This window comes from Capsaspora owczarzaki, assembly GCF_000151315.2.
Source record: "Capsaspora owczarzaki ATCC 30864 unplaced genomic scaffold supercont2.11, whole genome shotgun sequence".
Taxonomy (NCBI): Eukaryota; class Filasterea; order Ministeriida; family Capsasporidae; genus Capsaspora; species Capsaspora owczarzaki.
In genome coordinates, this window is record NW_011887302.1 from 1174275 (window position 1) to 1195046 (window position 20772).

The 20772-nt window shown below is 52.6% G+C and overlaps 6 protein-coding genes across 6 annotated transcripts; 3 read left to right on the forward strand and 3 right to left on the reverse strand.

Moving 5' to 3' along the window:
• Nucleotides 1-163: 163 nt before the first annotated feature.
• Nucleotides 164-1511, forward strand: CAOG_06561 (hypothetical protein). The gene has a single exon (XM_004345260.2). It carries the CDS (start codon nucleotides 251-253, stop codon nucleotides 1364-1366), a length of 1116 nt encoding a protein of 371 aa, XP_004345310.1. The 5' UTR covers nucleotides 164-250; the 3' UTR covers nucleotides 1367-1511.
• Nucleotides 1431-3383, reverse strand: CAOG_06562 (hypothetical protein). The gene is made up of 5 exons (XM_004345261.2): nucleotides 2825-3383; nucleotides 2503-2672; nucleotides 2256-2403; nucleotides 1962-2123; nucleotides 1431-1829 (listed from the first exon to the last, which is right to left on the reverse strand). Exons 1-5 carry the CDS (start codon nucleotides 3350-3352, stop codon nucleotides 1482-1484), a joined length of 1356 nt encoding a protein of 451 aa, XP_004345311.1. The 5' UTR covers nucleotides 3353-3383; the 3' UTR covers nucleotides 1431-1481.
• A 296-nt stretch (nucleotides 3384-3679) lies between these two features.
• CAOG_08991 (hypothetical protein) lies at nucleotides 3680-9338 on the forward strand (the record flags this gene model as incomplete). Its single annotated transcript, XM_011272367.1, has 31 exons — nucleotides 3680-4000; nucleotides 4114-4490; nucleotides 4558-4641; nucleotides 4730-4798; nucleotides 4868-4942; nucleotides 5035-5118; nucleotides 5200-5283; nucleotides 5383-5466; nucleotides 5550-5633; nucleotides 5714-5797; nucleotides 5891-5977; nucleotides 6096-6179; nucleotides 6259-6342; nucleotides 6427-6510; nucleotides 6596-6679; nucleotides 6771-6854; nucleotides 6921-7001; nucleotides 7086-7193; nucleotides 7279-7362; nucleotides 7442-7525; nucleotides 7599-7682; nucleotides 7807-7887; nucleotides 7977-8045; nucleotides 8126-8197; nucleotides 8291-8371; nucleotides 8446-8526; nucleotides 8663-8746; nucleotides 8857-8940; nucleotides 9007-9090; nucleotides 9175-9249; nucleotides 9311-9338. The coding sequence occupies 31 exons, from the start codon at nucleotides 3680-3682 to the stop codon at nucleotides 9336-9338; spliced, it is 3033 nt and encodes a 1010-aa protein (XP_011270669.1).
• Nucleotides 9339-9479: 141 nt separating this feature from the next.
• On the reverse strand, nucleotides 9480-13740 carry CAOG_06563 (hypothetical protein). The gene is made up of 11 exons (XM_004345262.2): nucleotides 13703-13740; nucleotides 12611-12986; nucleotides 12355-12477; nucleotides 12160-12247; nucleotides 11973-12073; nucleotides 11851-11899; nucleotides 11591-11778; nucleotides 10621-11430; nucleotides 10100-10511; nucleotides 9796-9999; nucleotides 9480-9579 (listed from the first exon to the last, which is right to left on the reverse strand). Exons 2-11 carry the CDS (start codon nucleotides 12844-12846, stop codon nucleotides 9544-9546), a joined length of 2247 nt encoding a protein of 748 aa, XP_004345312.2. The 5' UTR covers nucleotides 12847-12986; nucleotides 13703-13740; the 3' UTR covers nucleotides 9480-9543.
• Nucleotides 13741-14230: 490 nt separating this feature from the next.
• CAOG_06564 (hypothetical protein) lies at nucleotides 14231-17822 on the forward strand (the record flags this gene model as incomplete). Its single annotated transcript, XM_004345263.1, has 7 exons — nucleotides 14231-14551; nucleotides 14748-14845; nucleotides 14925-15006; nucleotides 15086-15508; nucleotides 15596-15895; nucleotides 15994-16151; nucleotides 16517-17822. The coding sequence occupies 7 exons, from the start codon at nucleotides 14231-14233 to the stop codon at nucleotides 17820-17822; spliced, it is 2688 nt and encodes an 895-aa protein (XP_004345313.1).
• Nucleotides 17813-20707, reverse strand: CAOG_06565 (hypothetical protein). The gene is made up of 7 exons (XM_004345264.2): nucleotides 20198-20707; nucleotides 19493-20065; nucleotides 19298-19375; nucleotides 19005-19193; nucleotides 18771-18903; nucleotides 18240-18679; nucleotides 17813-18141 (listed from the first exon to the last, which is right to left on the reverse strand). The coding sequence occupies exons 1-7, from the start codon at nucleotides 20660-20662 to the stop codon at nucleotides 17911-17913; spliced, it is 2109 nt and encodes a 702-aa protein (XP_004345314.1). The 5' UTR covers nucleotides 20663-20707; the 3' UTR covers nucleotides 17813-17910.
• Between the last annotated feature and the right edge of the window lie 65 nt (nucleotides 20708-20772).

The window sequence follows — 20772 nt, forward strand, 5'->3', positions numbered from 1 at the left end:
TCGGTTGCTGCCATTTGATCGACGGCCTTGCGCGATCGCTGCGTTTCCACTCTGTCAAAAAACTCAGACAAACGTTTCCTTAACCAAGAACCCCGCAGCCCGTTCGTTTGACTACTGTCTGTTGGATCGCTCGATTTGTGCATAATTTTGAAGTTCAATCCTTATTTTTGCTTTGTCTCAGATTGTTGTGTGACACACAACCAAGTTTGGTTTTTTGTTGTTGTTTTGAACAATCTCGGTTTTTGCCGCCATGTCATTGTCATCATCATCATCGTCCTCGACTTCCAAGACGCCGTTGTTGGACCTCACTGGCAGTTGGACCAGTGCCAGCCTCGCGTCGTCTCTCATTGCCGACACTCCCAACGTTGAAACGTCGCCCGGGAGCAGCAGCCTCAGCAGCCTCAGCAACAGCCGCAGTGGATTGGATTCGAGTGCCTCGTCGTCATCACAGCCAGTGCTATTGCTCGACCGCGCAGCCGACCTCGTCCACTCCGACCAGTCGACAGCCGACTCTGAGGTGTCCGACCACGAGTATCTCCTGCCCGCTGCGGACTCGAGCGACGATGACCACGACGACCACGACGGCAGCAACAGCGACCAGCCAAAGTCGCTCAGCTCGAGCTTGAGCTCGTCCTGGTCGCGACTCGGCCGCTCGTTCACTGACTCTGGTGCTGCGTCTGCTTCTGCTTCCATCACAGGCGGACAGGCGAATGGTGGCGGTGTGACTGCGCCAGTTGAGGTTGCTGCCGCTGCCCGAGTTGCTCAGACTCCGCCTGCGCCTTCGCAGACTGAGCAGCCCGTTGTGACTGATGCCACTCCTGCATCGGTGCAAACGATGCAACCAAAGTCTCACAAACGACTCCGCCGATCGGTGAATCAAACGGGTCGCTCGCCATTCAAGACCCAACCGCAACTGCAACAACCGCAGCAGCACGGCTCGCGCAGAGCATCCAAACGCCACACATGCAACGGATGTCGCTGCCTGGCATACATAGTTGCGGTGATACTGGCAGGGCTCGTATTGTGGTTGATTTACGACTTGACGGCGACGAACGCCGCCCTCTCCGACCAACTCCGGCAAATGACAGACACAGTGGAGGAACTCCGCTCCAGGCTCAGCTCCACAGAGCAGCGGCTCTCCGGCATCACGGAACAGCTGTCGTCGAGTCCCTCCGTGCACTTCAGTACGAATCTCTGGTCGTCGGTCGTCGATCGTACCACGTCCACCTTTAACACCGTCAAGGACCAGCTTGCATCCACGGTGGAGCATGCAGGAAAACGCTTTGGCTTTGGCGACAAACCCTCAAGTCTCAGCAAGTCACCACCGAAAGCGAAAACGCAACGTCAACCTGCCGGCGAGTTGTGAATGTATGGTCAAAGTGGAATCAATGTCCGCCACGTCGTTGACTGTTTGCCCGAAACAAGGGAGGTGCATGGATGATATTGTGTTCCAATATTGTACAGTTCTGTGTTGTGCACCATCACTTCAATCCTAACGAGCGTTTGACGTGAGCTTTGGTCGAGAGATATTGCTGCAGCCATGCACGCTTCCACTCGCCCCAGACGGTTGGTCGGCAATAGAGTGCATAGCAACCACCAATGAGTGCACCGCCCAAGTGGGCAGCATGATCAAACATGCGCCAACGGAAAATCAGGCCAAGAACATCCAGCGTGCAGGTGGCCGCGAACGCTTGCCACGCCGGGAAGTAAACATCGGGCACGAACGGAATGCCCACGGCGAGATTGGGGTGGACAGCGACAGCGGAAGCCACAATGCCTAGCAGCGCACCAGACGCTCCAAGAGAGGGCACAAATCGTCGGGCGGCGTTCTGCAAAAAGAGTGACCACGGATGAATCCAAACAACGCGGCGCCACGAGTCAGAATGTGCACACAAGAAAGGTGGAGAAGGGGGGGGGGTTGGCAGTGGGCATGCAGCCATGACGAACGAAAGCCACCATACCGCGTAAAGATGGCTCGCCAACGAAGATCCAACTGCAGCGGTCAAAAACAAGGCCACAAACTGTTCAGATCCTAGATCTTGCTGGGATACTTGTCCGAAACCATACAGTGCAAACATGTTGATGCCAAAGTGCACAGGGTCGCGATGGCTGAACGCGCTCAGCTGCCGCGAATCAACCAAAAAAAAAAACAAAAACAAAAAACAAACAATGAGAACCCAAAAGACGCTGCGTGTCAACGTCCTGCAGGCATCTTGGCCAAACAACAAAAACCAAAGCATTCACAATCGTCGTACCAGCTTGGGGAGCGCTCGGCCAGATCCAGGATGGGATAGAAAGTTGTTGTACATGAACGGCAAAAGCGCAGGAATCCGCCAGGCTGCAAATACCAAAGTGTTGAGACCTACAATGCCCCACATGAGCTTGACGCTCGGTGGTGCAGCACTGTCACAGGAGGATTTGACAGGCAACGCGCCAAGCAAAAGTGAGAATTGCTGCAGAAACCAGATTGAAACGCCAGACATGCGCAGACAATTGACCCACTCAATGTAATTCCTGAGAGACTCGAGAACCGGGGCTGGTTGGTCGCTCGGAAGGTCGAACGCAGCTTTGTTCAGCCATTGCTGAAAGCGCGATAGCGGAGGCTCGTTGTACCTGCGAACAATTCGATCGTGCTCAACCACCGCAGCGATCGCGAAACTTCCAACGGCAACCTGAAAGCGGCACAAAAAAAAAAAAAAAAAAAAAAAAAAAAAAAAAAAAAAAAAAAAAAAAAAAGCAGTTGACGCACAAGTGAGTGAATGACCATCTCTGAAACGCCCATTTTCCATCCATCTCAGACCAGACACAGGCCAGACGAACTTACCACCGCTGTGAATAGGATTGGTTTGACAAATCGGTTGGGTTCTCGCTGACTGCGCGCCTGATCCTCGTACGCTCGCCGAAATCGCTCCTGTTGATCTGCATCATCGTAGTCATGATCAGCCTGACGCTGATGATGACGATGGTCATGAGTATGATGACGCTGCGAGTCTTGGCTGGACGGCGAAGCCATCTGCAGCTGAACACGGCGCATGTAGATTGGTCGCCCGTCGGGTGCAAAGCGACCAGTGGGGATGTACTCTTGCGAGTCGTTGGAATGCAGGGGTGCGCGGCTGAGCGCAGTGCTCGGTGCGCCAGAACCGCTGGAAAAGCCGCGAAAAATTGGCGCCAAGAGCGATCGCACGGGGAATCCCGCCGAGCTGCGGCCTCCAGAGCGCGAGGTTGCGATGGACGGCAGCAGCAAGAGCGAGTGCTGACATGCTTTTGTTGCCGCTGGGGCGCGGGAGGTGGAGACCGAGGCAGTCCATGTGGACAAACCAAGCACGACGGCTCTGAGCGGTCTTCCAGCCATTCTCAGGCTCTGCGAAAAAAAACAAACCCAAGAAAAATCAGACTGAGACAATGCCCACAAACTTGTGACACATGATTCGACACTAGTGCAGAGCGCAAAGAGAGACCAGCAACAAGCTCCCGTGTTGGTTTCGATGAGCCCTTCGCTGCAACTCTCAAAGAACCGCCCCTGCCGAATGCCGAATGCAATGGTCTGCTACCTGAGGGAGAGGAGCAGCTCCATTCAAAGTACAATACTCACTGAGCTACAAGATATGGGTTGACGAGTGAAATGTCACTCTCAGTCTCTTTTTTTTTTTTTTTTTTTTCCTTCAACTGTCTTTTCTAAATGGTCAAGAAGGCGGTACCCTCGGCTGCTCCTGCTCCCACTCCTACTCCCATGCGCGCTACAAGAGCCACCAGGCCAAAGACCAGCAGTCGCCTCGGTAGCACCGACGCAGCGGAGGACGATTGTGTGGTCGCGCCAATGGAGGTCGATCCACCCAAACCCAAGCGAGCTGCTGCCCGTGCTGCCAATGCTGCTGCTGCTGCCACTGCTGCTACACCAGCAGTACAAGTGGTTACTACTACTATTGCTGCTCCCCGAGGCAGGACCAGCAAGGCAGCCGCACCTGTCCCTGCCACTTCAATCTCAGAGCCGCTCAGCAAGGTGCCGCTCCTGCCCAAGAGTTGTGAGGCGTAATGCCAGTCCACTAGCTCGTCACTGACATCTTGTTTGCTTCGTTTGTGATTCCTACTGTTTGATTTTTCGTATAACGCCAGACCGCTCAGAAAAAGGCCACTGCGCCAACCAACCAAGGATCTCAGACTGTGAGCTACAGTCTTCGTGCTCGCAAACCCATTCAGGTTGCAATTGCGCGTACTGGCAAGACGAGTTCAGCTTCCAGTAGTGGCGCCCCCACGACCATCCGCAGCAAGCGTCGGGCTGCTGAAATGGCCGGGGAGAACACCTCAACAGCCAAGAAGAACAAGAAGAAGGCTCGTCAAACGGACGCTGACGATGCTGACGACGGCGACTACGAGGACTGCGAGGACGACACTGCTGGCGACGGCGACGACAACCAGGACAGCAAGAAGCTCAGCAGGGAGGAAGCGATCGGTGAAGCACTCCTGCAAAACACCACACTGACTACGCTCGAGTATGTACTTGTCGGCTTCTGCTAACTCCATGTTTGTTTGATGCCTTGACTCACCGTATGGTATCAGCTTGGGTTCCTTTGTGGTTGACGATGCAAAAATGCAGCCGATTGCGGCCGCGTTAGCGCAGAACAAAACGCTGACGACACTCCGGTATGTAAAGCTGGATCGATTTGCCGATGCCATGGTAATGGCAGCTGTACAAAGCCCACTCGCTCACTACTTTGCTTTATGATAACAGGACTCAAAATTACATTGACGCAGTAATGTCCGATGCACTGACGCAAAACACCACTCTGACTGAACTCTCGTAAGTTGTTTTTGCACCATTTGCCCGTGTTGCTTTGTGCGAGGTAATTGGCTCACCGTGTGACGACAGGGGTTACCTCGATGCCAATGGAGCGCAATCGATGGCAAAAGCACTGTCCCAGAACGCCACTTTGACCACGCTCCAGTACGCACCACTTCGCATTTTGATTGCATTCGAGTTTACCATTGCAAACTCTCCGGTTTGTTTCGATGGCGTCGCTCACTTTGTGGTAACAGCGTGCACTCGGGCAAATTCGGCCCTGCCGAGGCAAACTCGATTGCCGCCGTCCTGAAGCAAAACTCGACACTGTCCACGCTCGTGTATGCTTCTTCCCTCTCATGCTGACCACTACCGTGTTGATTGCGAACATCAATCTAACTCTGTTTGTATGTCGCGGCCAGGTTGGATAATACGAAGATTGGAGACTTTGGAGCTCAAGCGATTGGAGAAGCGCTGAAATCAAACACCACTTTGACTGCACTCCGGTAAGGATTCCACCACTCTCTTCCTCGGCTGCGAGTTGCTTGTTCGCTGATAAGTTGAATCGAATATTGAATTATTGATTCTCATGTCATGGTCACCAGCTTGATCGGCAACGACATTGGCAGCGCTGGAGCGCAAGCGATTGGAGAGGCACTCAAGACCAACTCGGCATTGACTACGCTTGTGTCAGTGCCATTCTCATGCTGAATCATTGCTTGAGGTCATGCGAGAAGCGCAGTGATGTGTGTTGCTCACTTCATTCAAATAGTTTGAATAACAACGAGATTGGCGAAGCTGGCGGACTTGCGATCGCTGATGCTCTGGTGTGCAACAAGACGCTGACCACGCTTTCGTACGTTCTGCCGGATGGATGTTGTGACTCTGGGTTCCACTGCTGCGTTGTTATGCCATCGCTGACATCAATTGCCACAGCATGTACTGGTGTTCGATTGGAGATGCTGGAGTTGAAGCGATTGTCCACGCGCTCGAGCAAAACACTACGTTGACCTCCCTCAAGTATGATCCTCCCTTCTCATTTTGACTGAATCCATGTCTTTGTAACTGCAAGTGCTGTTTCATTTGCCCTGTCGCTGACTGTAATGCTCGCAGCTTGAAAAACAATATCACTCTCGGCTCTGGCGCGCAGGCGGCGATACCACGGATGCTCCAAGTGAACACGACGCTGACTGAGCTTGAGTACGTGACTGCTCCTATCTTTATCCCCCTACCCCAAACGAAAAGCAGAAAGATGAAGAGAACGAAAATCGAGGCAATCACGGCTGCCTAATACCGCATGCTCACACGTTGATTATAGTCTGGGCGACAATAGATTGAACAGCGTTGGATTCCAAGCAATTGCAGAAGCGCTCGCGCGAAACACTTCTCTCACGACACTCTCGTACGAGCTCCTCGCTTTGTGTTGATGAATGCTGTGCTTTATGGAAGCACTTGATGGGATGGCTCACCGCTTGGAGTAGACTTATGGGAAACGCAATGGAAGTAGCCGGAGCGCAAGCGATTGCTGCAGCACTCAAGAGCAACACCACACTGACCGCACTCGAGTATGTTTGCAATCTGTCATGCCGGTTCGACGCCATCACTGCTAATGATCATGGTGCTTTGAAATTCTCACTGCTTGATCACAGTCTGGATTACAGTTGGTTTGGTGATGCCGGTGCTCAGGCCATTGCGGATGCTCTTCGGCGGAACAAGACGCTTACCACTCTGCAGTATGTTTTTCAGCCGCATTGGCCCGTTTCTCGTCTGCAAAGGCACAAAGATTAACTTTGCTTGTATTGCGTGTCACGTGTCAAGTCTCAAGCACTGCAGGATTGGCACTGCTGGACTCCAAGCGATCGGTGGAGCACTCGTGCAGAACAACACGTTGACCACGCTCAAGTACGTTTGGGAGCGATGTTGTTGGCTATTATTGTCTGGAAGAGAGCGAAGCTATATTCTGGTGATTCATTTTCTTACCACTTGAAAACAGTCTTTCAATGAACCCGATTGACGATGCTGGTGCCAGCATCATTGCCGAAATGCTGAAGGCAAACACCAGTTTGACCACTCTCGAGTACGTTCTATGCTCCTGTTGTTGTGGAACTGGTTGTTGCTGCATTTACTCACGATCAGCCAACAGTCTGAGTTGCAGTCAACTTCGTTTTAAAGTGCACGAGATTGCCGAAGCTCTCAAGCAGAACACGGCGCTGACGACACTCGAGTAAGGGTTTCGAACACCTTTCTGTCACTCCCAAACACTCGCTGCTCCTTGATCGTTCTATTGCTCACCGCATTGCTCAATCAGTTTATCTTCCAATGATCGTGGTTTTATTGACTTTAACCCTATCGGCGCTGTTGGAGCGCAGGCGATTGCCGATGCCCTGAAGCAGAATAGAACTCTGACTACGCTGCGGTACGTTCCTTACTTGCTGATTGATGTGAAACCTGAAGGCGGGGTGACCTGCTTGGTGGTATTCTTACTTAGCACGTGGTTGCAGTCTGAATAACAATAACATTGGCACTGCTGGTGTGAAACCTATTGCCGAGGCGCTCAAAGTGAACACTGCGCTAACCACGCTTGAGTATGTTCGATCTTCCGCGGTGATTGGTGTCATGTTCGTCATGCTTCATCCCGGTGCCTTACTTGTTATGCGGGAGCAGGCTGGAGGGCGAATCCATTTATGATGCTGAAGTGCAGGCAATTGCACCCGGCCTTGTGCAGAACACGAATCTGACCTCGCTCAAGTATGTACCAACTTTCATGCCGCTTTGTCTCGATGCTTGATTCACCTGAAGCTAACTCTTTGGTTGGGTTTAGGCTGGGAGGAAGCCTGCTTGGCGAGATTGGAGCGCACGCGATTGCCACTGTGCTGAAGCAAAACACCAAGCTCACCACCCTCGAGTACGGTCACCTTTCATTGTGTGTCGTTTGATGCTCCGAAAGTGATAGCAAGTGCTAATTGATGATTCATGGTTTGTTTGATTGATATTGATTGTTGGTTTTCTTCACCGTAATGGCATCACAGGGTGTCGGCTAGCTTTGTTGGCTCAGGAGTGCAAACAATTGCAGCCGCACTCAAACAGAACACTGCGCTGACCACGCTCGAGTAGGTTCCACTCTCTCGTGTTGATCGATGTCTCATTTGTGCGCATAACATGATTTTTTCTGATGCGATTACTCACGGCGTGATTCCAGATTGCGTGACTTGAACGGCTACGACCCTGAATTCGAGCGTGAAATGTCAGAACCATTGACCACAGAGCGGTATGTTGTCCTGCAGCTGACATTAACTGTGAAGTGGCCAAAGGTGGTCGCTCACGCAACTTGTCACCGTGTGGTCACAGTCTGCTGTCGCAGGTGCGTGATATTGGATTGCCCGCCATCGGTCATGCCCTGTCGCGGGTTTCCAGGCTTTAGTATGTTCCTTCCCTCTTCTCCGGTCGTTCCCCTTCTATGCCAACGACGCACATGACACTGTTTTCGATGGAGTTACTCAATTTTGCGGACAGCTTGCGTGAGACTATTGTTGACTCTGCTGGAGTGCAAGTGATTCAAGAGGTTCTGAGTTTGACCAAGCCAAGCAAGCTTGAGTAGGTTCTCGTGCTCGTTGGTGTTGTGACTTTCATTGCAACTCACATTGATTGTTGTTCACGACACTGTTTAGGATTCGCTTTGGCCTTGACGACTTTGGAGCGCAAGTGCTTGCAACATCACTGAAGCAGAACTCTTGGATGACCGAGCTTAAGTTTGTTTCTCTCGCGCTGATGTTCTATGTTCTGGGGGAGGAGGGGTGGTGGGGTGGCGGGGTGGCATCCGTGGCGTCCGTGGTCGATCGGATTCCGTTTGGTGGGAGCACATCAGTGCTCACCGTGTGACAACAGGTTGAATTCCAATCCGATTGGCCCGATTGGAGCCCAAGCGATTGCAGAAGCGCTGATGCAGAACACCAAGCTCACTATACTCAAGTATGTTGTCTTTCCATCGCGCTGGCTTGGTGATTGTTGTCGTTCTGGGCGTCGTCAACTAATCGCTGCTCGACCATGTCGGGGTTTGTTCATTCACGACGTGATTCTAGTCTGAGTTCCACTCTGCTCGGAGATGCAGGAGCGGAAGCGATTTCCAAGGCACTCCGGGTAAACACGACACTGACCACGCTAAAGTACGACATGGCTATTTCTGCCCTTGCCTTGTTGCGCTGCGCTGATGATACTCACACTTTGAGCAGCCTGCACGAGTGTTGGATTGGCGATCGGGGAGCTATGGCGCTGGTGGAGGGTCTGAAACAAATTGCGACATTGACGACTCTTGAGTATGTCCTTCCGGCTTTTTGCTGCTTTGTGTCGCACCGGTAATCATGCAAGCTCCGTTGTTTTTCTCACTACATGATTCACAGGGTGGGATCCAATTATATGAGCGGCAGTGTATTTGAGGCGCTACAGCAACTCAACACACCACGGCGGAGAGTCCGGTATGTTCCCATAATCTCGCTGATGGAGCATGCGTGTGTGTGTCTACAAGCTGACTTGCAGTGCGTTTGCTCGACATATAAACAGCTAGTGCGACGAGTAACGAAATTGGTGAAGCCGGATACCTGGCGTTAGGGAGGGGGTTTCAAGTTCCAGTTTTGTTCCATATCTCTGATTCCGTCGTCAGCAGAGTTTGAATTTTTTCTCAACCTCTACCCTTGGTTGTAAAACATACCACAAGTAAATTGTATTCAACATCAAAAGCGGAAACACGAAACGAAGGCGTACCAAGCTCACTATTGAGACACAATCTCGAGATTAGCAGAAGGAACCTGCGTGTGTGTGTGCGAGTGTGTGTGTGTGTGTGTGTGTGTGTGTGTGTGTGTGTGTGTGTGTGTGTGTGTGTGTGTGTGTGTGTGTGTGTGTGTGTGTGTGTGTGTGTGTGTGTGTGTGTGTGTCGACAGGCAGCAATTTGTGATGCACCATGAGTGAGCAAGTTCCAACTCAACAAAAACAGGAGGTTTTTTCGTTCTTTTTGGCAAACTCACCAGCCCTCGTCGGTTATTAAACTCGACCGTCCACATGTCGGCGCCATCGTCCCTGTCAACAACCACAACGCGGTCACCCTTGGCGACAGTGAGATGGCCGTTTTGGGGGCTAATGTAGTCGATGACAACAAGCGCAGGAGTGGTCGAGCCCATCTTGCGCGTCAGGAACTTCATGTCTCGTTTTGGCGGGAGAGAAACAAAGTACTGCAAGGACATGCCATGAGCTTGTTCTCGCCTTCAGAGGCACTACCAATAACGACGACGATGACAACAACAACAATAGCGCCTCGTGTCGCGAGCTTACCATCTTGGGCTCGTTGTTTTTCAAACCAAGAACGCTCGGTGTAAACATCCACGTAATTTCGAGAGCAGTCAACAGCAGGCCAAGAACAAGGCCGCCGAGGGCGAGCACAATGCCGATAATGTACTCGGCATCGGTCGCAAGCTCGGATTTGGTGTATGCAAGGCCGAAGAACAGCAGGAGGTACTGCACCACAATCAAAAGAATGTTATTGAGGTTGCCCAACTGCCGTGAGTACGGCCGGATGATTAGCTCTGCGACGAGGTAGCCGTTCAAGATAACCAGCGTGGCAATCACTTGGTAGGTCGGATAGTGAATCAAGAAAATCGCCGGGAGCGTGATGACGGCGCGGCGGAAGTAGGCGATTGCAGGCCACCACCAACGGTTCTCCGCGTAGCGGCGATAAAGGGGCCCCCTGAACAAGGGAAAAAATGATCAGTGAACCGGTAGAACCACACAAACAAAAGAGAATCGAACGAGACCCTCTCCTACGCAATGTAATTTAAAAAAAACCGGCAACCTACATTCGAATCATGGTGTGGAAGTCGCCATAAAGCTCTCCGCGCTTGAGTTTAACCCATTGCACAATCATCTGAACGAGAGGAATACCAAGGGTGTAGACCAGCAGGGCCAGGATGGCCACGGGCTGCGCGCTGCTGTGCGAACCCTCCCAGCAGGTAATGTCCGGGCTGGCATTCAAGTAAGTAACTCCAGCAGTGGAGGTGCACGCATACAGCGAGAAGGCCATGTAGGTCACTGGCAGGTATACAATTTCGAGGAAGGTCAGGTAGGCCGAAATGGAAAAGTTGGCAAACCGGGTCACCGTCATGGTCGAAAAGTGGCACAGCGCCTTGGCAGGGGAGGTGATGGTTGAGCCGTCGGCAGCATCGGTGATGTCGTCCACGGTGCTATTGTTGACGGCTTCTTTGGCCTGCTTGCCGCAGCAGCCACAGACGGACAGGCAAGTCCGGAGGAAGGAGAAGACGAGAATGAAAAACAGAATGTCAAAGAGCATGACGATGGGCATGGCCAGCGTGAAGCCGAACGTCCAAAACCACGAGAAGCCGTCGACGCCGCACTCGGGTTCTGCCAGCTGCCAGTTGAAAAGAATGAACGAGATGCTGTTGAAGAAGTCGACGAGCTTCTCGGGCCAGGCGACAGTGAAGGTGCCAAAGAGCGCCACGATTTGCAAGTAGTCAATCACGACTGGGAATGTGTTGAGCTCCAGGAACATGAACGCAAACAGGTACAGCGCGACTGGGAATGCAAACAAGAAGATGATGCATCCAATGGCGAGAGCAGCGCGCTCGACGTAGCAAGTGTCACAAGTGTGCCTACAAGGCAGATTAACGAAGGGAAACACAACAAAACAAAACAGACAAACAAGCAACAAACAGACAAAAAAAAAAGAAAGAAACAAAAAGGAACAATGAGTGATTGAAGTTCAACTGGAACAAACAATGGCAATCACACCAAAAAATAACCACAACGTACCCGAGTTTGTAATAGTTGTCATCGCACTCGCCGCAAAATCGACCAGAGTAGCCAGGGGCGCAATTCGCGGAACTCGAAAGGCCGCCAGTACACGCGTCCTTGATGGGGCACTCGGCAATACCAGGGTAGCTTCCATTCAAAAAGTAGTAGCCGTGGATTGGGACCGGCTGGATGGTACCAACCGAGTTCTGTGGTGAATTTGGCGCAAGTGAGTACTCAAAGATCGTCGCGTATTAGAGCGGGACGAACAAGCGACATACACAAGTGGCGCCCTCGGTGCATTCGATGCAAGGTGGACGGCCTGTGGAGCTACCAATGCCAAGCACCAGAACAGGTGAATGAAGAAAAAAAAATAGAGCGTTGGGATCCAAAGTGCAGGTACCTGTAGTAGCCATAATCACACACGCAAGCACTGCTGCTAACGGCCGCGACGGTGGCGATGACACTATTGGCAGGGCAAGCGGCGCACGAGAACGAGCCGACCTGGAAACACAACAACGGCGCCGGTATCAGACAGCGGAACAAACACCAAAGATGGGCGAAAAGCGGCGCACATCTATGGCGCGTACCTGGGCATAGCTGGAAGAAGCGCACACGAGTGACGCGGCAATGGTAGCGTCGGCAGTGCCGACGGAAATCGAAATATTGAGCAAAACGCTGCCCAAACGCAAACCAAACGCAAATTTCAAAAAATGGAAGAAAGCAATGTCAGAACAAACGTGTGCATCACGTAATAACATGCATCACAAGGGGAGAAATCTCACCTGAATCCAGTCTCTGGGCGGAAACTGATCACAGCAGAGCCCGTTGTATCATTCAAAGTCACAAACGCACCCAAAGCAACTTGATTGTCCAGCGTTGCGTTGAATCCGGAGCTTCCGCCCGTTCTGTGGGTTTTGAAGGTTGTGATAAATGTTTGGAGGATTTCGGGTGAGCGAATGGTGAGCCTAAAGACCAAAAAAAAAGCAGCAATACCAACACAACAAGAAAGTAAACAAAGAAAAACAAACCAAAACGCACGTATAAGTAAACTGAACGTTGATTGTCACAACAGCGCCTGCTGCCGTGTTTGGAAGAGTGAGATTGAGCAAGGCACTTTGAGTGGCTTCTGCACTCGCGTCCAGAGAGGTCGACACTGTCTGAAACGGCAGCAGCGGCACTGGGTCGGCCGCGACCCATCCAGCACCTGCGATCGCCGCGACCAGCAGCATTAGTAACCGAACCGACATTTCTGCGCTTGAACTTTGTCTCGGCATTGGTCTCGGCGTCGAGTCCCGTTTGTGTTGAATCACAAGTCCAGCAGTCCAAAAGAATCCACGGTGAAGTTCTTGTTGAAAAATCTCAGAATTGGAAGAATTGAAGGCTGATCGGATTGATCTGAGCCAAGACAGAGTGCCTAAATCAAGATTGCAAGTCATGACCCACATATATATACGTATACATATACACACACATGCAGACGAGTTGAGTTGTGAGTCATTGATCTGAAAACAGTGTCAAAATTTTGAGCGAGAATTCGAATTTTGTATGGATTTGCATTGCAATTGATGATTTTTTTGCGCGGCAAAGACGCAGAGCGAAACCCGTCGAATCTGAACGGTCGCATTAAAGCAACAACAACAACAAAAGGCGCACAAATGATGGAGTGCAGTGATGGAAGTGGGGTGAAGTAAGGGGAGTGAGTGAGTGAGTGAAGGAGGTCGCAGTGAAAGACCCAGCGACAACCCGCGGCTCACCAAGTCGCAAAAGGGGGGGACAAATGAGCGACAAGCCTTGTCGATTGGGAGTTGCTGCGCTGGCCGGGTGGGGTGGGGGTGGGGGTTGGGGTGACCCCGACAATCAAAAAGAAGAAGCAGAGCGGAAGCGATTTGTTTGGATGAAAATACGAAAGCCGATACGAAGAGTGAACAAATCAACCCTATAAATCCATAGGGAGTTCAGTTGAACGGTGTTTTCGGTTTTTTGTTGTGACGCGCTTTGTTGTGGTTCTGCTTCTTTGACCAGCCAACTCAGTGATAGATAGCTCAAGACGATCATCATCATGACGATGAGGTTGATGATGACGATGAATAATGGTGAGACAAAGGGAAAAAAGTGCTGCAAAAAACTCACTCGAAAAACAAAACAAACACTCTGAAATCTCAGAAACGATAAAAAATGAAGAATGAACGAAGAAGGAGGACAAAGGGGGGTTTGCGTAAAGTAAAGCATTGGGCTGGATGATCAACTTTGGGTCAATAATGAGATATCGGATGATGAAGGAGGGACAGAGAGAGAGGGAGAGAGAGGGAGAGAGAGCGAGAGGGAGAGAGAGAGCGAGAGAGCGAGAGAGAGGACTTTGCTGAGAATCTGAACATTGCAATGAAGCGAAGCGACAGTGGATCAATAAAGGAAGGGACTGCTTCCGATTCAATCCCAACCATGCGATTGCTCAATGGGGTAAGGGGGGGGGGGCAACAGGTCGTAGACATTCTGAAAAGACGAGCTCAGACTGGGCTTCAAACTCTGATGCTGAGCGCTCAGCAGCAAACCCCTTGCCTCCAATGAATAAACCACCACTCACTCAATCTCAATTGTACATCCATCTCAGTTCTTGCTCAATTCTTGCTCAGTCTTCGTCACTACTCAGAGTCTCAGAAAATGGCGACGACTGCCGAGCTCGATGCGGCTGCGTTCGCGCTCATGTTCCCGTCGCACTCGGCGTCGGCGTCGATCGTCCGTCCTTACAGATTCACTCGCGAGCGCCCTGCCAACCTCACCGACGAGCGGCTGCGCGACCTCGCAGAGCACATGCACGCCAAGCAACAGGCTCAAGCTCAGGCTCAAGCTCAGGCTCAAGCTCAGGCTCAAGCCAACGCTGCTGCTGCAGTGCCACCGTCGATGACCCCGTCACACTTGCAGTCTGTTGCTCAAGCATCATCAGCTGCATCTGCGCCGGTCATCACGCCAGGCGCGCGCAAGGTTGGGCTTCCTCATTCACCATGCATTTTGACTGCCATCATCGCGCATCACATCACTGCAAGGATGGCAGAGAACGATTAGTCAACACGGCTTCATGCTTGGCAAGCATTTAGAAGAGCTCACAAGGGATGACCATTGAGCTCACCGGCTACTACTTTTGTGATGTTTGGGTTTGTTCGGATTTGTTTCATCGCAGATTGCGAGCGGTGCGCCAGCAACCACAACCGCGAGTGCTCAAGGATCAACCGCAGCTGCAGCTCCAGCAGCCAAGGTTGTTTTGTCTGCTGCCGAGAGGTGAGAAGAACGAACAAAAACCACAGTATCAACAGCCAAATCGCTCAACTCACGTTTCACTCATCGACCAACCCTGCAGAGAACGGCGCATTCAGGAAATTCAAGCCCTCATCAGTCGTCGCGAGGAAGAAAAGAAGCTGCTGTTCGACCAGCTCAAGGAGGTATAGAGTTCACTCGAAAACACAACAGCCGTTTTGGTCTGGTTTTTTCTTCGTCACAAACTCAACAATTTTCATACAGGTGCTCCACGAAGAAGCAAAGTCTCGCGAGGCACAGCAGCAGCAACTGCAGCAACGAACATTTGTATCCACTCCTGGCGCGGGTCCCGCCGGCAGTGCAGCGAGCGGCGGCTTGTCGCAGCAGACCGGACCTGGCCCGATGCACTCGCAGATATCCCCTTCCAAGCCGCAGCTACTGCCTGGATACAACCACAACGCTATGATGATGAACAGCCGCGTCGGCTACCCTCCACAGCAGTCACAGCCAGCGTCATCGCAGCACACATCCTACTCGCCATACAACCAGCAGCCACCAGCGCAACCGCCACAACATCCGACATTCCCACCGCACACCGATGCGCGGCGTCCAATGTCCGTGTCGGCCCCTTTCCCTCGCAAACGTTCACGAAGCCCATCACCCGTGCGAGGAGGCCCATATCGCGAGGTAAGCATGGTCATCTTTGCCGCTTTATTTGTTTTGTGAATGATGACCACCAAAAAATCGCTCACTATCCACTGCTCGCTCGCTCAGGGCGATCATCTCAACAAGCGGCCAGAGCCGGATCGCCGCTTTTCGCAAGGTGGCTTCTCTCGGGACCGCGAGCGGGAGCGCGATCCGAGGGACACACGCGACCCGCGAGACATGCGCGATGCCAGAGACAGAGACCGCGACATGCGCGATGCGAGGGACATGCGCGATGCGAGAGACATGCGCGACGCGCGGGATATGCGGAACGGGCGCGATCCGCGAGATCGCGACATTCGTGATCGCGATCGAGACCGCGAGCGTGACTGGGACAATCCCCGTTTCCCTCCTCGGTTGAATGTGCCTGTGAGTTTCAACAGGTTTTATGCTTGTCTTGTGTGGAGTAGACGGTGTCTAAGCTTGATGGTTTGACTGAAAAATCCCGTTTTTTTTTTTCTTTGTAGCCGGCTGCAAAGCCTTCGCCGCATCGACCGGGCTTCTCACAGCCGCCATTCCCGGGTGGCCCCGCTCAGTCGCCAGGTTTCCCTGGAGACCGCAACTTTCCTCCGCCACCCGGATCTGGGCAGCCTGCATCTGCGGCCTCGCCCCGTCCGTGGAATGGGTAAGTTTGCGCCTAAAAGCACCCCTCATCTCACCAAAGTCTTCCGATTCCTGCGCTTATTGCTCCTCTCGGTGCTTGCTTGATAGGCCACCCATGAATCGCCCAGGCATGCCATCGACGCCAGGAGGAGGCGGATATGCACCCAACGACCCGAATTCGCCTGGATGGAAGCAGCCTTGAAGCGCACACACGGCTCCACCCGCGGCCGCTGCTGCTGCTCGTGTTTTATGATTTGAGAGGCTTGCGTGTTTCTGTCAAAATGTCCTATGCAATACACATTGTCCGAAACGAGTCATGCTCACTCTTTTCGTCTGTTGTTCTTGTCCTGAAACGATGAAGCGACAAGCTGAAGACGCGCTGCCCAGCTCCACCCTCGCGGCCGATGCCGATGCACCAGTCGATGCATCCGTGTCTCGGGATCATGATCATGATGCTGCACCACCGTCGCGTGAGACCAAGCGCGCGCGAATCTCCGAGGATTCAGTCAATCCTGCTCCTGCTGATACTGATGTTGCTGCTGCCACTGCCGCTGCCGCTGCCACTGCCACTGATGCTGATTCTGCACTGAACATGAAGCGCCGACAAGAGATGAAAGCGGCCAAGCGAGCCAAGCTGAAGGAGAAGCGAAAGCGCGCGATCGCACGCGACAGGGCAATGCGAGCCCAAGCAAGCAAGGCTCAACCCTCGACATCGACGACGGCCGAGCGCCAGCCAGACCAAGGCGAGCAAGCCAAGGCCAGCAAGAGCGGGACAAGCCAAGGTGCAAGGTCGGACGGGAAAGTTGTCGCAGCGGCGGACGCAAACTCGAGCTCAACTCAAGCAAGCTGCTACTCTGCTGCAACGACGAGTGCATCCACAGGCTGCGATCAAGCTGGATCGAACATCTCGCAGAGGACACTGGGAGACCTGTTTAGTTTGCTGCAGCAATCCCTGTCGCGGATTGACACACTCGAGCAAACCGTCACAGAGTTACAAAGCCAGATTAGTTACGTCTACTCACTCCAGCAGTATTCCTGGGGTGCATCATCCGATGCTGCGACTGCTGAAGCGTCAAACGCAACGTACACAGCAGGTGGATCGAGCGCAAACTGGCAGCAAACTTCGAAACAAAGCAAAGTGTCTTCATCTCGAGGCAAGGCGAACAAGCGGAACCACACAGCAGCAGTCGATGCACAACCCGAGCAGGATGCATATCCTACACGCAAAAACCCTGGGGTGCGCCGAAAGCCCGCCGCCGACGTGCTGCAGCTTCCCGTCCTCGATCCGACCGTGACAATCACCGCCGTTCATCCCGGCCACTTGATATTTTCTGATGATGGTACTCCATCGACAATTCACGACAACAACCAGGCACTTGATGGCAAAATAACGGCAGCCACAGTCAGTAGCGATCCGAAAAGCGATCCGAAAAGCGACGAGCAGCCAACGACAGCAATGGACATTTCAGCAGCAGCAACAGCAGCAACAACGACTTCTGTCACCCCGACTCCAGCAGTATTTGAAAACACACCTTCAAACAAGTCAAACCGGCGGCACCAGACACGAAAACAATTCGGGATTGGGGCGTTTCTCGCAAACCTTGCGCCAACATGCTCGACTCCACCAAACCCCGCCGAGTCCTCCGCGTCATCGCGTTCCGCTGCCCCCGACATGAGTGGCGCTCAGGTTTAAATCATGACAATCATTATAACATTCTATATGCCATACTTTCACAAAATAAAGTTATCATCAATTTAACCGTTCTGTTGAACACACAATTCTAGTCCTCATTGCTGCGTTTAGTGACCAGAGCCAAGGATGCAGCCGTAGCGTCTGCAGCCGCAGCGGCGATAGCGGAAATCCACTGCTCCATGTCGAGCTGCGAGGGCGCATGCAGGTAGTACGGGACGCCTTCGTGGGAGACCAGCCGGAAGACGAATGGTCGCTTTTTGCTTTCGCATGCGCCAATTTGACATCGATAGAGTAGAATGGCTCCGATGGGTTCGATGTCCTAGGAGAAAAAATGAAGCAGTGGAAAGAAGCAGTTCAGCAAAAAACAACCCCAAAAACAGTCTTGAGCTTGGTGCGCGCCGCAAACGTCACTCTCACCTTTGGACTGCTAAAGTACTCTAGCATTGGCTTGGTCTTGTGCAGCACAAACCAGCGTGTCTTCCAGTTGTGCCGGAGATGGCCCTTTTTGAGAAGAAAGCCTACTTTGCGAGCGTCAATGCTCGCAGCATCCACAGTCGCAGCCACAACAATGGGGCGTGCGGGCGCAGGCAGCGTAGCTTGCTCAGTTGGCGGCTGATTAGCATCCGCTGGTAAATCGTCGTCATCGTCGCTATCCAGATGCAGACTGGCCAACGCATCCGTCGACGTCGAAGTCTTGTCCACAAACCGATACAAACCAGGTCCATCAACAAATTCAGTCACTTTTCTTGACGTGCTGCTAATCCACGACTCGGCCAGCAGCTTTTGAGCGACTTGTGTGGCTTGCTCGCGACTGGCGGCAAAATTCCAAGACAGCAGCCACGCGACAGCATCCGCTCCTGTTTTCTCAGCGCAGACACAGACACAATTGAATCTCTCGTTAGACAACAACGGACAACCCTACACCCACAAGGACGCGTCCAAACGCACCCGAAAAGCAATTTCGATGGGTCTTGAGTCGGACCGTTTTATCGCTCAGTTTGATGCCAGCTTCGTGGTCTTTCATGGCAATGATAATTTCCTCGGCTTTGGAAGCGGGGCGCGCTTGTTGTTGCGAGGGCCACTGGGAATGGGCAACAGGTGAGCACAACAAACCGAAAAGCAAAAACACAACAACAAAGCAAACAGCATTTTCGAGAACGCGAACGCGAACGCGAAACGTACAAAGTTGGAGATGGCACGGTCGATCGCTTGCGTCCATGCCATCATTTCGTCGCGGTTGGATGCGTGGAAACGGTACTCGAGCCCCGCGGCCGTTGTGAGGCAGAAAATGTAACGTCGCTTGCGCTTGTCGTACGGATGGGTATCGACACGGCAACCATCGAGAGGGATGACATTGACCGGCTCAGTGTCCTGCAAAATTCAAAATGATGAGTTTTTGGCAAGTTGTTGTGTCGGTCAAGTGAGGGGAAGGTAGAATGGAAAAAAAACGGTGCAGCAAAAACGAGTTCTGGTACCGTGGGTGTTTGATAATACTCGAGCCGACTGTTGTGCAAAACAAACCATCGCATCTTCCAATTGTGTCGGATGTGACCCTGCAACAGAATGCGAGGGACGAAAAGGTTCAATCCGAAACAAGACGCAAATGAGATGGCGGAACCAAGCAAAACCAAGAAAAACAAAACAACAAACACGCATTCAATCAAACTCACCTTCTTGACCAGAAACCCGCACTTGAGTGGGCTGTTGCCAGAGCCCACAACAGCAGCAACACCAGCGAAGGTCAAGGCGCCGTAGCTACCGCTGAGCTTGGATATGCCAAGAGGGCTGGAACGTGAAGTCTGTGTGGAGGAGGCTGCTACTGACGAGACGATCGGGGCGGCAGTACTGCGCGGACGATTTGACAGGGCGGAGGAAGAAGGCGAGGAGCCTGGCGCGGCGAACACGGCATGACTACTGCCGACCGCAGCAGCAGCATCGACGCTGCTCGAGCCAATGACGGTGCGAGCCCGAGGCTTGGTGGTAGTTGACGCAGCAGCAGCAGCAGCAGCGGCACGAAGATCACCCGGCAGCGGCTCGATGTCCTCGTCTTCACCGCTATCCGACGAGTGAGTATCGTCTCCGGAATCATACACTTCGTCGTCCGTGTCTTCGATTTCCATGAATGACTCGCAGTCTTCCGAGACAATCGACGGATTCGAGGTAGAGTCTCCGGCGTTCGATTTGGACGTTGGTGAAGCCACCGCCGGTGTAGCTGATGCTCCCGCCGCCACGGACTGTTGATTCTGTAGACACATGCAATGCAAAAATCCACAAAGCAAAAACCCCGCTTAGCACAATGATCCGCACACAAACGTCCAAATTTTGACCAAACACCAACAATTTGAACCAAATTGTGCAAATTGTGCATGCTGTACCGAAGCGACCTGGATGGCAGCTTGAAGCGCATTGATCCAAGTGTTCATGTCCTCCTCCGAGTACGCATGGAACAGGTAGCAAAAGTTGCCCTGGAGGACGAGCCGGAAGACGAACGGCCGGCTGTGCTGGATGCGGGCGACGCCGAGCGCGCCTGCCAAGGGAACGACGGCCACGGCAGTCTCATGGCGGCTCGACTTGAAGTACCGCAGCTCAGAGTTGCGCAGCGTAAACCAGCGTCGCTTCCAGTTGTGGCGGACGTGGCCCTTCTTGTGCATAAAGCCAAGCAGCTCGACAGGAGTGCTGCTCGAGGTTGACTGGGAGGACGACAACGACGCCGGAGCACCGACACCAGGGTTCAATGACCATGGTGATGATGGTAATGATGATGGTGGTTGAGATGGTTGAGGTGGTGGGGAGCCGGCGCTGGGAATGGCCGTCGACAGCGGACCAATCGCAGAACTCATTGGCACAAGAAGGTTCTGAGATGGTGTGATCAAAATAAGCAAGACTGAGAAATGAACAAAGACTAACAAAAGAGCAAGTAAAACAAACGAAAGTCGCCAAAATGCACCTC